This window comes from Arachis ipaensis, chromosome B05, assembly GCF_000816755.2.
Source record: "Arachis ipaensis cultivar K30076 chromosome B05, Araip1.1, whole genome shotgun sequence".
NCBI classification, from domain to species: domain Eukaryota; kingdom Viridiplantae; phylum Streptophyta; class Magnoliopsida; order Fabales; family Fabaceae; genus Arachis; species Arachis ipaensis.
Window position 1 is genome coordinate 12,161,922 of NC_029789.2, and position 15,713 is coordinate 12,177,634.

At 35.2% G+C, this 15,713-nt stretch overlaps 1 protein-coding gene and 2 long non-coding RNA genes across 4 annotated transcripts in view; all 3 read left to right on the forward strand.

Moving 5' to 3' along the window:
* LOC107641702 lies at positions 576-3,297 on the forward strand. The gene is made up of 4 exons (XR_001620404.2): positions 576-1,216; positions 1,322-1,407; positions 1,511-1,625; positions 3,173-3,297. It is a non-coding gene; the product is annotated as an uncharacterized LOC107641702 (long non-coding RNA).
* On the forward strand, positions 7,336-8,420 carry LOC107641703. The gene is made up of 3 exons (XR_001620405.2): positions 7,336-7,965; positions 8,071-8,156; positions 8,260-8,420. It is a non-coding gene; the product is annotated as an uncharacterized LOC107641703 (long non-coding RNA).
* LOC107642935 (UPF0183 protein At3g51130) overlaps positions 12,818-15,713 on the forward strand; it is a 6,067-nt gene continuing 3,171 nt past the window's right edge. The window contains exons 1-9 of one of the 2 annotated variants that reach the window (XM_016346447.2): positions 12,818-13,107; positions 13,456-13,538; positions 13,752-13,826; positions 14,223-14,290; positions 14,373-14,478; positions 14,579-14,639; positions 14,727-14,893; positions 15,038-15,100; positions 15,251-15,298. In XM_016346447.2, coding sequence (XP_016201933.1) covers positions 13,011-13,107; positions 13,456-13,538; positions 13,752-13,826; positions 14,223-14,290; positions 14,373-14,478; positions 14,579-14,639; positions 14,727-14,893; positions 15,038-15,100; positions 15,251-15,298 — 768 coding nt within the window. In that variant the 5' untranslated portion in view covers positions 12,818-13,010. Of the gene's footprint in view, positions 13,108-13,154; positions 13,337-13,455; positions 13,539-13,751; positions 13,827-14,222; positions 14,291-14,372; positions 14,479-14,578; positions 14,640-14,726; positions 14,894-15,037; positions 15,101-15,250; positions 15,299-15,713 lie in introns of those variants that run through there. The other variant, XM_021123049.1, reaches the window with a different exon arrangement.

Below are 15,713 nucleotides of genomic sequence, written 5' to 3' on the forward strand. Positions count from 1 at the left end.
TGTAAGACCCAAGACTTTTGAAAAGTCCTATTTTGAACTAATCTCAAATTATATATATTTATTTATAGTTTTAATTTCAGAAATTATTTTTATTAAAAAATAATTAAAGGCAATTAATTGGATTTGAAATAAATTAAGGTTTTTATCTAAACTCTATTCCTAAGGATTATTTTTCTATTTATGATTTAAAGTTCTAGAAATTTGAAAATAATGGGGTTTGGCTATTTAAATTAGAATTTTGTCTAATTTTATAATTATTGATATAAAATTGGTAGTTATGAAATAATAAAAATTTTATATGATTAGATTTTAGATAATTTAATTTATATCATTTAATACTTTAAGTTAAAGATAAAGAAAATTAATTATATTACCATGAATTTTCAATTAGAATAATTTATTGAGAAAATCAATTAGTATTTTTATACCACAAATAATATTTTAAAATAATTTTAGAGATTTAATTAGATTTCAAAATTTATACTCCATGCCTCAATTTTATTAAAATTACTTTACTATAATTAAATCCAAAATCTTAATTTTATACACATACCCTAATCCCAATTAAATTACAATTTTCCCTTACTCCTAATGAAACCCTAGCCGCCATAGCCTTCACCAACAGCAGCTGAACCCCCCCCTTTTGTCTAACCAAAACCCATCAGGAAAAAAAAAGAGAAAGAAAGGGGAAGAAGGAAGGGGACCGAGGAAGGAAGGAGAGGGGGAAAAAGAGTGAGGCGGTGCGGTGGGTGTCACTGCCACCGTCGCCGCCGCTGCTGACAGAGGAGAGAGAGGATCTGAGAGAGAAGGAGAGTGTCGCGAGGGAGCCGCTGCGTCGCGTCGCCGTTTGCGCCAGCGCCGAGGAGGACCACGCGAGGAGGAGGCGCCACCGTCGCTGTCTTCATCGCGTGTGGAGTCGCCGTTGCCGACAAGCCTAGCCGCCGCCTGGTTGTGTCGCCGCCATGAAGACCTCGCCGACGTCTTCCCCTTCGCAGATTGTCGCCGTCTTTGGAGCAGAGCGAAAGAGATCTCACGGTGGAGGAAACAGGGAGGCGCCGCCGTGCAGCGAGAAGCTACCGCCGCCGCGAAGTTACCACCACCGTTGCGCGCTCCGTCACCGCTACTGCTGGGGCTGCGCTGCCGTGACCGAGCGTCTGCCGCTCGAAACCCGCCGCCACTGCCACTAGAAATCGCCACCAAGGCCTAAGTCAGTTTGGTAAGCTCTAATCTTGCCTCAGATCTTCTTTTCTGTTAAGTTGCTTCTACCGTGAGTTGTTACTGAGGTTGTTTGCATCGGATTATACTGTCACTGCTGCTGCAGGACCATCAGAGCTTCCGGCCGTTATTAGAGCTGTTGTCCGGTCAATTTAGAAGCTGCTACTGTGTCGTTCTATTCTGTTTATCCTGGTAAGATTATGCGGTTCCGTTCTTGTTTATCGCAATACTCCATTATCGATCATGTTCTAATATCGCTCAATATCCGTCCCGCGTTAATTCTAAATTATGTCAGATATGTGGTTGTTGTTGTGATTCCTGCGGTTGATTGGGAATTTCTGCGGTTGCTGCCGATTAACATGAGAATAAGGATTTAATGGGTTTAATTATGCAACTTGCGACTATTTGAGGTAGGGGTTTTTCTTAAATCTATTTTACATTACAGTGTTGTTATAAATCGATATTAACGCGTAAAATACATTTTTGTGATTTCGTGAGTCTTATGAATTGAATTGAGTTGTTTTGGTTGAATGAGATCATTAGTTTGATTTGATATTAAACCCGATTTGATATTGGAATTTGATTTTAAAATAAACTTGGAAAAGACTTGATATTTGAAAACGGGTTATTTATTGAGAATGATTTGCTATTTTGGAAATGATTTGAAAAGTGTTTGAGGGAATGGATTGGTTTGAAACTGTTTGAGAAGACCGAGAATTCTTAACTATTGATTGATGGTGTTGGTTGAAGTCGGTTTAAATTGTGATTTATAGGATTGGTTGATTGAATTCTGGATTTTGTAATTTCCTTGGGTTGAGTACTGTTGTTGTGATAATGGTTGTTAGAAGTGATTTGACTGATTAACAGGTATTTGGTTTGGTTTGGTTGGGACCCGAACAGGGTGGTAGAATCTGAGTTTTAGAGGAGATGCTGCCGAAATTTTATAAATTTGGAAGTTTTGTTTGAAGTAATTGTTTAAAAAGATTTAGTTCTTAAACGTTATTTGTTTCGGATTGATTTATTTAGAAAAGAAAGAATTATGTTTTGAATTGAGATTGTTGATTAACGGAAAGAAGGACGATGAGGATTGATTTGAAATATGATTTTTGAATGAATTTGGAAATGGGATATGGATTGACGAATGATGATGATATTGAGAATGGCTTAGATATTGATGAATGATGAATGAATTATTTATGTGGCTTATGAATTTGAAATATCTGAGATACGAGGTTCCCTGGATTAAGTGTCGTGGCTTGCCACCACGTGTACCAGGTTGAAAATTCGATACTCTGTTGACCCTACGACGTAAGTGTGTGATCGGGCACTATATAAATTCCCGGGAATGTTACCCCCATTGAGTAATATTGATTATTTGAGAAAAAGCTATGCATAGACTCTTGGGGATGCACGTCGGGGGACAGTCTAAGTATAATTCAGACTTGTTGGGTTGGCTGGATAACCGACAGATGAGCCTCATCAGCCATAGGACAGGCATGCATCACATGCATTTGTATGCTTTGCTTGAGTTTGAACTTGTTTTGGTTTGCCTAATTGCTAAACTGTTCGTAACTGTTACTTGAACTATTTGCTGTAATTGCTGCCTACTTGTGCTTTCCTTGTCTGCTTTGCCTGTGTTTGTCCTGGCGTGCTACATTTGAGATTGAACTTTGGTGCTGAATTAATGATTGTGTTGTTTGATTGCGTGGTTGGTTTCTGATTGAGATTTTCTTATAAGAAAGGAAATGTTTCGGATTTCTAAAAGATTAAACATTGTTTCTTTGAAAAGGTTTTGAACGATTACCTATTGGTTTTTTTTTAAAAGATTCATAAGGCAATGATAATCACTGAGCTTGAAAATAGTTTTCCTATTAAATATCTTCTTATGACAACTTTGAAACTCTATGGTGAAACCATGTGGTTAGGTTCTCACCCCCTACAGCTTTACCCTTTTCAGGAACCAAATGAAGAGGCATTAAGGAGAGTTATACTGCGTTTGGTTTATATGTTGTTGTATTAATTAGATTATTTTCTTCCCTCGTCTTTGTTATTATGAATTTGTAAGAGGGATAGGAGTTGTATGTTTTATATGTATATTATATTATGAGTTATCATGTAAGGAGTTTTGTATATGAATCTATGCTTGCTTGTATTTTTCTTAAGATAAAGTATTTATTTCCGGTTTTCAAAGAAATCAGCGATACAGTGTCGAGTCACAGGCTCCTATTTTAGTATTTAGTATGTAAAGTAGTCGTAATACTTCTTTCTTTCAAAGTGGCGCAGCCGGAAGCGTGACTTCTGATAGTGAGGGTGTTACATTATGGTATCAGAGCAGTCTTTCCTGTAGAGCCTTGGGAATGTACTGATTATGCTTCAATTGCATACTCTAAGAGTATGTCATGTAGTAGGTCTTGTTTGAATAACGAGAATTAGAGCTTTATGCACATGACGGTCTATTGATTAATGCCATTAGTCTTGCATTGCATAATTCTTGGTATTAAGTTTGGCCAGCTTAACACTAGTGAATTATGTATATGGAAGCACCAATGGGTTATCATAGACAATATGCAAGTTATAGGTAATGCGAATCGCGGGTTTTGGGAACGTTAGAAGGTAATTCTTGAGTTTACTCGGTTAGGTGTCTTGAACTCTGCGAATATCACGTATCTTATTCCTGCTTGGTATGCTCTAAGGTTCTTGTCTGCGATACTTTTCTTGGAAAGTGAACATATTATCTTTCAATCATACTCTCTTGTTCACGTACGCTTTTGTTTGATCCTAACTACATATGCCTGTTTAAAACCCTTGGTGTATTTACCTTCTTTATTTAGGCACTTCTTTTTGAATCATGTATTTTTTGATATACATTTAAATCTGTTTTAATGCAGGACACCTTTTTAAGTTCATATTTTGAGTCCTTTGTAAATAAATTGTAATTTAGTTTTCCTCTTATTTGATAATAATTACAGCCATTCTTTAAATCTTAACAAAATCGTTTTTTATTTGAAATATACAACCGCTTTTAATTTGATATGTACTTCTTTATATAAACGTTGACAGTTTCTTATACAGTTTAAAACTAGTTGTTTCCAATACCTCGCTTGTTTCTTCACTAATTTATGGAAATGTATATATACTTTAAATACAATTTGATTTTCTAACAATTTTATTACCATTTTTACGAATATCCTGATTTGACTATATATTTAGATATTTTTCAAAGAAAGGTTTTTGTCTCTTTCCAGTTGGTTTTGTTTGGTAAGCTTTACCTAATTTATTTTTATTCGAATTTGGTTTAGCATACTATATCATTTATGCAAATTGTTGTTCTTACAAAAAAAAATGTTGGATTCATGTCTTTATTCTCATGAATAAACCAATTTCTTCCTTAAACTTTTTATTTTTGTAGATGTCATATTTAATTCTGTTTTTAACTACTCTTTTATTTTTTTTAACGTTACCATTAATCTTAGTTTTCCATTTCTTGTGAAACTCATTCTCATCCGAGTCAACTTTAATTCGTTTCCATCTAATACACCATTTGTCCTTTTAGTTGTCTTTCTTTAGTCGAAGGTTCTTTCTTGAGAATTTTCTATTGATTGAGTTGTCTTCCTGGTGCATTTTGTATTCCTTTAGACTAATTGAAAACTCATTTGATAATCCATACCCAATGAGTTTTTGTTTGAATTTCCTTAATTTAAAGGTCCTTTCTTCCATGGGCTGATTTCATTTTAAGCACATCGTGATTTTCTTAAATGATACTTGCGAGGTGGTTATTTCAAGTATACTTTCAGAATTTTGTTTTGAACCATTTTTGAAAAGGTTTTAAATTCTTTTGAAGAAATTTAAGTTTTGAATTAACTTTTTAAGTTAAGTTTCTTCTTAAGCTTTTTGTTTCTATGAGTGACATACTTTATGAATCCTAATTGAAATCCTTTAATTTAAGTCTCTTTCTTAAAATGAGTTAGTTTCCTTTTTAGTACATAATAATATTATTGAACATCCTTATAAAGTTGTGACTTCAAGTATATTATTGAAGTTTTGTTTTAAACCTTTTTAAACAAGTTTCGATTTATTTTTATGCAAAGTTGTCCTTGACTAGAATTGCTTTACTTGAGCAGTGCCTCTCTTTGGTGTGATTTGAACTTGTTTTGGGGCGATATATCTATTGAAGTTTTAATAAAATCGCTTTCAATTTAGCTTACACTCCTTTACCTTATACTTTGAAAATTTTTATGTGATTTAAACCTGTTTGATTGTAATGCATCATCCTTTTTTTTTATGAGTAAAATTTTATCTCAGATTTTCTTCCAACAAGATTATAGTTTTCATACATGCTTAAAAAAAAAAGAGAAAAAAAAGAGAAAATACAATTTTGTTCTTAGCCAAATTAATCTTTCCATTTACAAAGTTTGTGTAATCTATTTTCACTTGAATTTATATTGAAATAATGTCACATTTACATTTTTATTACTCTTTTGAAGGATGTTTGTTACCCATTTTCTCTTTTAGAACATGAAATGATTTTCCCTTAAGTTTTCATTCTTTACGAACAATGCATTTGAAAATATTTTTAACCATACTCTTGAGTTCTATAAACTTTGTCTTTGGTTTGGATATACTTCTTCTGCAAACCTCATATTTACTTGTCTCAGCTTGAATTCGTTTCAAAATACAGCATTGTTTTTCATTTTATTAGTCTTGTCAAATTCCTTCGATTCAAGAGTTACCCTTAAAGATATTAGTTAACTCTCTTTCTAGCACTCTTTATTACTTGTTCATCCTTGTCTACTTGTGATTTCAGCAATTCTTTCAAATTCTTGGGAACACAGTCCTTGTTGTTTTTCTTCCTTTTCTATGGTCTACTATCCTTCTGAGTATACTCGAGATTAGTTTTAGCATTTTGTGCGACCATTAGACTTAGTAAACGACACATTAGTCCTTTAGGACACGTTTGGTGAATGCAAAAGGTGAAACTCATAAGTGTACGACATCACAGGGAGTTGTGAAACCTTGTTTTACGTGAAAGAGTTTTGTTGATGTGGGACTTATAACCAGTAGTAAGGATTGCAAAGTGTTTAACAAAGTTGAGAACTTTCGGATGAGTTGCTCAATGAAGTACGGTTAAGAATGGTGGAGATAAATTATGTTGAAGTTTGAATAATTCAATCCCTAAAGTTGATATAAGATCAGTATGTGGACGTTAAGCACATCATTTTAACCCCAGCTTGTGTTATAACCTTTTGCCGCATTGCTTTACCATCACATGTTTGAAACATATCATCTTGTACATCAAGCCTGTCTTGTAACTTCTGTTTCACATCATATTTATATCCTGTATATTTTTATGCCATATGAAAATCCTGGTATTTGAAACTATTTGTGTCCATATATATATATTGAGGACTTGTTGCCATTTCTTTAAATAAGTTCAAAAGTGAAGTAATATGAAAATCTCTTTCATTTTGTATCAATTTTCGAGGACGAAAATTTTTATAAGGTTGGTAGGATGTAAGACCCAAGCCTTTTGAAAAGTCCTATTTTGAACTAATCTCAAATTATATATATTTATTTATAGTTTTAATTTCAGAAATTATTTTTATTGAAAAATAATTAAAGGCAATTAATTGGATTTGAAATAAATTAAGGTTTTTATCTAAACTATATTCCTAAGTATTATTTTCCTATTTATGATTTAAAGTTCTAGAAATTTGAAAATAATGGGGTTTGGCTATTTAAATTAGAATTTTGTCTAATTTTATAATTATTGAATTATTTTCTATATTTAAATTATAAAATTAGTGGTTATGAAATAATAAGAATTTTATAAGATTTGATTTTAGATAATTTAATTTATATCATTTAATACTTTAAGTTAAAGATAAAGAAAATTAATTATATTACCATGAATTTTCAATTAGAATAATTTATTGAGAAAATCAATTAGTATTTTTATACCACAAATAATATTTTAAAATAATTTTAGAGATTTAATTAGATTTCAAAATTTATACTCCATGCCTCAATTTTATTAAAATTACTTTACTATAATTAAATCCAAAATCTTAATTTTATACACATACCCTAATCCCAATTAAATTACAATTTTTCCCTTACTCCTAATAAAACCCTAGCCGCCATTAGCCTTCACCAACAGCAGCTGAAACCCCCCCTCTTTTGTCTAACCAAAACCCATCAGAAAAAAAAAAGAGAAAGAAAGGGGAAGAAGGAAGGGGACCGAGGAAGGAAGGAGAGGGGGAAGAAGAGTGAGGCGGCACGGTGGGTGTCACTGCCACCGTCGCCGCCGCTGCTGACAGAGGAGAGAGAGGATCTGAGAGAGAAGGAGAGTGTCGCGAGGGAGCCGCTGCGTCGCGTCGCCGTTTGCGCCAGCGCCGAGGAGGACCGCGCGAGGAGGAGGCGCCACCGTCGCTGTCTTCATCGCGTGTGGAGTCGCCATTGCCGACAAGCCTAGCCGCCGCCTGGTTGTGTCGCCGCCATGAAGACCTCGCCGACGTCTTCCCCTTCGCAGATTGTCGCCGTCTTTGGAGCAGAGCAAAAGAGATCTCACGGTGGAGGAAACAGGGAGGCGCCGCCGTGCAGCGAGAAGCTACCGCCGCCGCAAAGTTACCACCACCGTTGCGCGCTCCGTCACCGCTACTGCTGGGGCTGCGCCGCCGTGACCGAGCGTCTGCCGCTCGAAACCCGCCGCCACTGCCACTAGAAATCGCCACCAAGGCCTAAGTCAGTTTGGTAAGCTCTAATCTTGCCTCAGATCTTCTTTTCTGTTAAGTTGCTTCTACCGTGAGTTGTTACTGAGGTTGTTTGCATCAGATTATACTGTCACTGCTGCTGCAGGACCATCAGAGCTTCCGGCCGTTATTAGAGCTGTTGTCCGGTCAATTTAGAAGCTGCTACTGTGTCGTTCTATTCTGTTTATCCTGGTAAGATTATGCGGTTCCGTTCTTGTTTATCGCAATACTCCATTATCGATCATGTTCTAATATCGCTCAATATCCGTCCCGCGTTAATTCTAAATTATGTCAGATATGTGGTTGTTGCTGTGATTCCTGCGGTTGATTGGAAATTTCTGCGGTTGCTGCCGATTAACATGAGAATAAGGATTTAATGGGTTTAATTATGCAACTTGCGACTATTTGAGGTAGGGGTTTTTCTTAAATCTATTTTACATTACAGTGTTGTTATAAATCGATATTAACGCGTAAAATACATTTTTGTGATTTCGTGAGTCTTATGAATTGAATTGAGTTGTTTTGGTTGAATGAGATCATTAGTTTGATTTGATATTAAACCCGATTTGATATTGGAATTTGATTTTAAAATAAACTTGGAAAAGACTTGATATTTGAAAACGGATTATTTATTGAGAATGATTTGCTATTTTGGAAATGATTTGAAAAGTGTTTGAGGGAATGGTTTGGTTTGAAACTGTTTGAGAAGACCGAGAATTCTTAACTATTGATTGATGGTGTTGGTTGAAGTCGGTTTAAATTGTGATTTATAGGATTGGTTGATTGAATTCTGGATTTTGTAATTTCCTTGGGTTGAGTACTGTTGTTGTGATAATGGTTGTTAGAAGTGATTTGACTGATTAACAGGTGTTTGGTTTGGTTTGGTTGGGACCCGAACAGGGTGGCAGAATCCGAGTTTTAGAGGAGATGCTAAGTAGTCGTAATACTTCTTTCTTTCAGAGTGGCGCAGCCGGAAGCGTGACTTCTGATAGTGAGGGTGTTACAGATAAACTGACCAAATAACGCAATGTTATCGCATCCACTACAGGGGAATACGTTTCTTCATAATCTATACCGGGCCTTTGTGAAAAACCTTGTGCCACAAGTCGGGCTTTGTAGCGCACAACTTCGTTTCTCTCATTTCGTTTTCTCACAAATACCCATCGGTATCCAACAGGTTTTACATCTTCAGGTGTACGGACTACAGGTCCAAAGACTTCACGTTTTGCAAGTGAGTCTAACTCAGCCTTCATGACTTCTTTCGATTTTGGCCAATCATTCCTTTGTCGACATTCTTCGATTGATCTTGGCTCAAGATCCTTACATTCATGCATGATATTCAATGCCACATTATATGCAAATATTTCATTGACAATTGTCTTATTTGGGTCCCATTTCTCTCCTGTAAAGATATAATTTATCGAGATCTCGTCATTTTCACAATTTTTAGGTACATGAACGTCTTCTGGCGTTAACATTATATCAGAATTTTGGACAACTGTAGATGTCTCTACTATATCTTTTTCAACAGGAATCGTATTTACCTCTTTTCTTTTTCGAGGATTTTTGTCTTTGGAACCAACAGGCCTGCCACGCTTCTGGCGTAAATTTACTTCAGTGGCTACTTGTCCTACTGGGACATCAATTCGAATTGAGGCATTTTCGCTGGTATATAAGATTTGGTTATCCTCTTTGTATCGGAAAATGCATCAGGCAATTCATTTGCTATTCTTTGTAAATGTATAATCTTTTGAACTTCTAGTTCACATTGCCCTGATCGAGGATCTAAATGCATCAACGATGATGCATTCCAATTAAGTTCCTTTTCAGAAAGCTTGTTCTCTCCCCCTAATGTTGGAAATTTTGATTCATCAAAATGACAATCCGCAAACTGGGCTTTAAATACATCTCCGGTTTGTATCTCAAGATACCTCACTATAGAGGGAGAATCATATCCAACATATATCTCCAATTTTCTTTGGGGTCCCATTTTGGTGCGATTGGGTGGTGCAATGGGAACATATATCGCACACCCGAATATTCTTAAATGGGAAACATTTGACTGCTGGCCAAAAGCTAATTGCATAGGAGAGAACTGATGGTAACTTGTTGGCCTCAAACGAATAAGAGCTGCGGCATGTAAAATAGCATGCCCCAAACCGAGGTTGGGAGATTTGTTCTCATAAGTAAGGGTCTAGCAATTAATTGGAGGCGTTTAATAAGTGATTCTGCTAACCCATTTTGTGTGTGAACATAAGCTACTGGATGTTCAACACTTATTCCATTAGCCATACAATAAACATCAAAAGATTGGAAAGTAAATTCACCAGCATTATCAAGACGAATTGCTTTGATTGGATTTTCTGGAAATTGTGCTTTTAATCGAATAATTTGAGCCAATAATCTCGCAAACGCCAGGTTGCGAGAAGATAATAAGCACACATGTGACCATCTCGAAGATGCATCTATCAGGACCATAAAATATCTAAAAGATCCACATGGTGGATGAATAGGTCCACATATATCACCTTGAATCCTTTTTAGGAATTCAGGGGACTCAAATCCAATCTTTACTAGTGATGTTCCTTAAAATTAACTTCCCTTGAGAACATACAGCACAACAAAATTCACTAGATTTAAGAATCTTCTGGTTCTTTAGTGAATGTCCATGAGAGTTTTCAATAATTCTCCTCATCATGGTTGTTTCCGGATGACCCAATTTATCATGCCAAGTTATGAATTCATTTGGGCTAGTAAACTTCTGGTTTACAATGGCATGTGATTCATTGCACTAATCTTGGTATAATACAATCTAGATGAAAGTGAGGGTAACCTTTCTAATATAACTTTCTTATTTGAATCATGAGTTGTGATACATAAGTACTCATGATTTTCCTCATTCATAGTCTCAATATGATATCCATTTCGGCGAATATCTTTGAAACTCAACAAGTTCCTCAGGGACTTGGTAGATAATAGTGCATTATTTATTATAAATTTTGTTCCTCCAGGAAACAAAATTATAGCTCTTCCGGAGCCTTCTATCACATTGTCTGAGCCAATAATAGTATTAACATATTCCTCTTTTGGCACAAGATGGGTAAAAAATATAGTACTTTTAAGAATAGTGTGCGAACTTGCACTATCCGTAAGGCAAATATCTTCAGAATATGTCCTTGCCATTTTTCTTCAAAAACAAATAATAATAATAATAAAATGAGTAAAAGTACATGCACAGTAAAATTATTCACATGAATACTTAACAAACACATACATATATCAAACTATTCCATCATTGATCAAATAGCCAATATTTCCTTCAGGATCCTCAAATAAATTAGATACATCATAATGAATGGTGGAATTTTCATAATTTGAAACAAAATTTGTTTCATTTCCTTTGTAATACTTTTTCAAGGATACTTGATAAAGATCAACTAGGTGCCTTGGGGTACGACAGGTACGTGACCAATGGCCATTTCCACCACAACAGAAGCATTTATCCTCAATTGATTTACTTTGCCCATTGTTTCTTTCTTTATCCCACTTCTGGTGAGATCCTTTCTTATGAACATAATTTCTTTTCCTTCCATAACTTTTCTTGTTATCAAAATCTTGCCATTTACCTCTTCTGGAGTTATAAGTTGCCGCATTTACTTCAGGAAATGGGGCGGCGCCAACTGGGCGCGCTTCATGATTTCTTAAGAGCAACTCATTGTTGCGTTCAGCAACAAGAAAGTAAGAAATTAGCTTAGAATATTTTAAAATCCTTTTTCTCGATTGCTACTGCAGGAGCACATTCGAGACATGGAAGGTTGAGAAAGTTTTCTCTAAGATATCGGGTTTGAGGAAGTATCACATGATTGTACCTTTCTTCAAGGTCTTTCCACAGATCTGCAGGATCTTTTAATGTGGGATATTCATTTGTCAAGATGACGATGAAGGAAAATCATGGCCTTGGCTTTATCCTTCTGAGATGCATTATTTTTAGCCTTAATGGTATCTTCAAGATCCATTGAATCAAGATGGATTTTAACATCTAGTATCCATGATAAATAATTATTTTCAGATATATCAAGAGCATTATATTCAAGATGAAAGAATTTTGACATAATGAAAATTTGTTACCTGAAGTCTTCCTAAAACTTCGTTAGAGCTTTGTGCTGATAACGTGTTATAAAATAACTAAATAAATAAATAAAAAAGAGGTAACAAATATAAAATAAAAAATATAATTAGATAACTCTAGTAGAAATGTTCACTAAAATTATTATATCAATATAATAGATATAATTATGTATTGAATAATATTAAAATAAAGTATATAAGAAAAAGAATAGTAAAAGAGAGAACATTGTTGTTATTGATGTATGTCATCAAAGGCTTAAGCCTATTTATACATATATGGAACATTATTTTTCCACACTTTATTTATTGAAGAAGAGTAGTGCTAGGGAGCCAATAGCCTAAGCGTACAATGTGTACAGGGATAATAAATATCTCATGTTATAAAAAGCTAATTTTGGGTTCACCAAAAAGACTCAAACTCTTGACTTTCATTCTAATACCATGTCCTAAAACCACTCATCCCAAAAGTATAAATTGACAAGATAATGTAACATTAATAATCATATCTCTAATACTTTCTAAACCTTCATTGTGCACATTATACGCTTAGGTCATTGACTCCCTATACTTTCTCATTGAAGAACAAAAATTTCCTTCGTTAAAAAACTGAGCCGCCCATATATTAATGGACATCCAACTCAGCTTCTTATCACAATAGAATTATTCAAATTCGTAATATGTATACAAATTTTCAATAGAAATTTGAAGTATCTTATACAAGTTATACGTATCTTAGTTGTTTAGGGGAACAAGGGAAAGAAATAGAAAGAAGAAACCCATTCCCCATTTCCATCATATCATATTTATACATTCAATTCAATTTGAAGCCGCGTCTCGCCGTGTTATCCTTAGGCCTTCGATCCCGAAAGTAACGGAATTATTTTCCCAAAATACCCCTCCGAAATCCAAATACCCAATATGTTGCAGAGACCCAGACGGCGCTGCGAGGGCACTGCCATGGGAGCCATCGTTCTCGATCTCCGACCCGGTCTCGGAATCGGACCCTTCTCTCTTGGTATTCCCCTAATTCCATTCCGTTTTAAAATGAAACAATAAAAAATTCGTGTTCATGCTTTGAATTGGGAATTCGTATTGAAGAAGGATCCAATGGATTTTCTGATTTTCACTTCAATTGATCCATTCGGTTTCCTTATTGCATTATAGCAGTGGTGGATCTTCAGTTGATTGATTAGGTGGACTTGTGTTGAAGGCGCAGTGATTTAATTTTGACTTTGATCGATTAGGTTTTTGGTTATTATCACTTACGATAGTCAGCTTGTTTGTTTTTTCCGGCACTGTTGAGGAGTCGATATTATTGGGATTTTGCTAATTTAGGTTATCCCCATTTATTGGTGGTGTTCAGGGATGCCGATAAGTGAAGCATTTGCTCAGATAGAGAATCAGCCGAACATTTATGATGTGGTTCATGTTAAGTATTATGACGAGGTTCGTTTCATGTGTTCATGACTTAAAGTTATTGTTGACTGTGTTGTATAACGAAGTTTAATCTCGTGGAGATAGTGGGTTTCCTTGATTCTGTTGAACTGGCAGAATGCTTTTGGCAGGCTATAATGCTATGGCTTCACCTTTCACCTCTGCGAGGTGTCTCTGTTCTATTTTGTATCAAACTTATCTATATTCGCTCTTATGCAATTACAGGAACCACTTAAGTTGGATATTGTTATAAGCTTTCCAGACCATGGTTTTCACCTTCGTTTTGATCCCTGGTCTCAGGTATTGTTTCCGCAAACTAATTACCCAGCGAGGCTTATTTGTAACTCATAATATTAGATGATGTGGCTCAGTTGAAGTCTTGGAGATATTCGTTCATTATATATTTATTTGACACGTTGAGTGCTGGACTAGCTAGTAGTGCAAGGTTAGAAGGTTACAACTTATTTGATTGTTTGGTTTGTTTTATGGGTGTCTCATGATCAAGATCAAAACATTCTAACTTAGTTGGAAATATAGTTCAAAATTCAAATTGAAAAAGTGTGCAAAGAATTCCTACAGAATATTAGTAGCTTCTGATGTATGTAACCCTTACGCTTTCAATCGGTTAAAGTTGTTGTGTTGAGGCTATAGTCTCCACCTAATTTATAATGACCTGATTTTCCATTATTGTTTTAGAGATTGCGCCTTATTGAAATATATGATGTAAAGCGTCTTCAAATGCGGTACTCGACTTCGTTGATTGGGTGAGTTTGTGGGCCTCTAATTTTAGCATCTACTTCCTGTGAAATAATGTCTTGTGTTATTGATCGTCTTCCCAATTTTTAGTGGACCGTCGACTTTGGCCACGTTCGTTGCTGTATATGCCCTGTTTGGGCCCACATATCCTGGAATTTTCGATAAGGAAAGAGGCATATACACTCTATTCTACCCGGTATGTGGTTGAGATGTCAAATGCTTAATTATTTGTGTTTAAATTTGTCCTACAGTTTGACAATTTTATTTAGACTATAAATTCCTTGGTTTGGTTTTAGGGGCTGTCGTTTGCATTTCCTATTCCAAGTCAGTATACAGATTGCTGTCATGATGGGGGAGGTATTTATTACATCATCGTGAAATTGAAACATAGAACTATATATTATTATTCGAATTTGTTAACTCTGCCCCTTTTCATTATGAAAGTTGAATTGCCATTGGAGTTTCCTGATGGCACTACACCAGTAACTTGCCGTGTGTCCATATATGATAGTTCCTCTGGTAAGAAAGTTGGTGTGGGATCCTTGATGGATAAGGCTTCTGCTCCTCCTTTACCTGCTGGCAGCATTTATATGGAAGAAGTTCATGTTAAGGTTCGGTTCTGAGTCCTCTATCTGTTTATAGGATGATTCTCTCAGATGGCATTGTTATAGACAAACTTTCTGGCTATTTTGGTAAATTGACTATAATGGCATATAATTCAGTTTTTTTGTTTTTGTTTTTTTTGTTTTGTATAGCTGGGGGAAGAATTGCACTTCACTGTTGGCACGCAACACATTCCTTTTGGTGCGTGTCCTCAGGTAGGATGTATATTACGTACAATAGGTCCATTTGAGCTAAGCTTTTATTGGATTACTTTCTGAGATTGCATGTTTTTCAGTGGTCATTTTCCCCTCAATTTGTATTATTCGTCTGAAGCAAAGTTCATGTTGTACTTCCTGTTTCTTCAGGATGTGTGGACTGAGCTAGGTCGTCCCTGTGGCATTCATCAAAAGCAGGTTCCTTGGATTACTATTTTGTATATGAAATGTGATGATTTTGTAGGTCTTTTTGTGGCATTCTATCAATATATAGAATATCTAAAAATTTTGATAAACCCTGCATCTTTATTGGTTGTGTGCCATGAAGATTTGAATTTATGTTTATTTACAGTTCATGTATTCAGAGGTGTATTTATGGTTTGCTTGTTAGTAAAGAGCACTTGTAAGTCCATGAACCATGTTTCAAATCTCCTCTCATGCACTTGTATTATTTGTTTTTTATTTGATTTGTTGTTCCTTCTCTTTTTTCTCCCCCTCCCCCTTTTTAATTTTACAGCTAATTAACATATAACAGAATACTTTAATATTTATAGTAACATTTGCTTGGTTGTTTCTTCTCTTTTTTACTTTTTGTTTTTTCCCCTTAATTTTT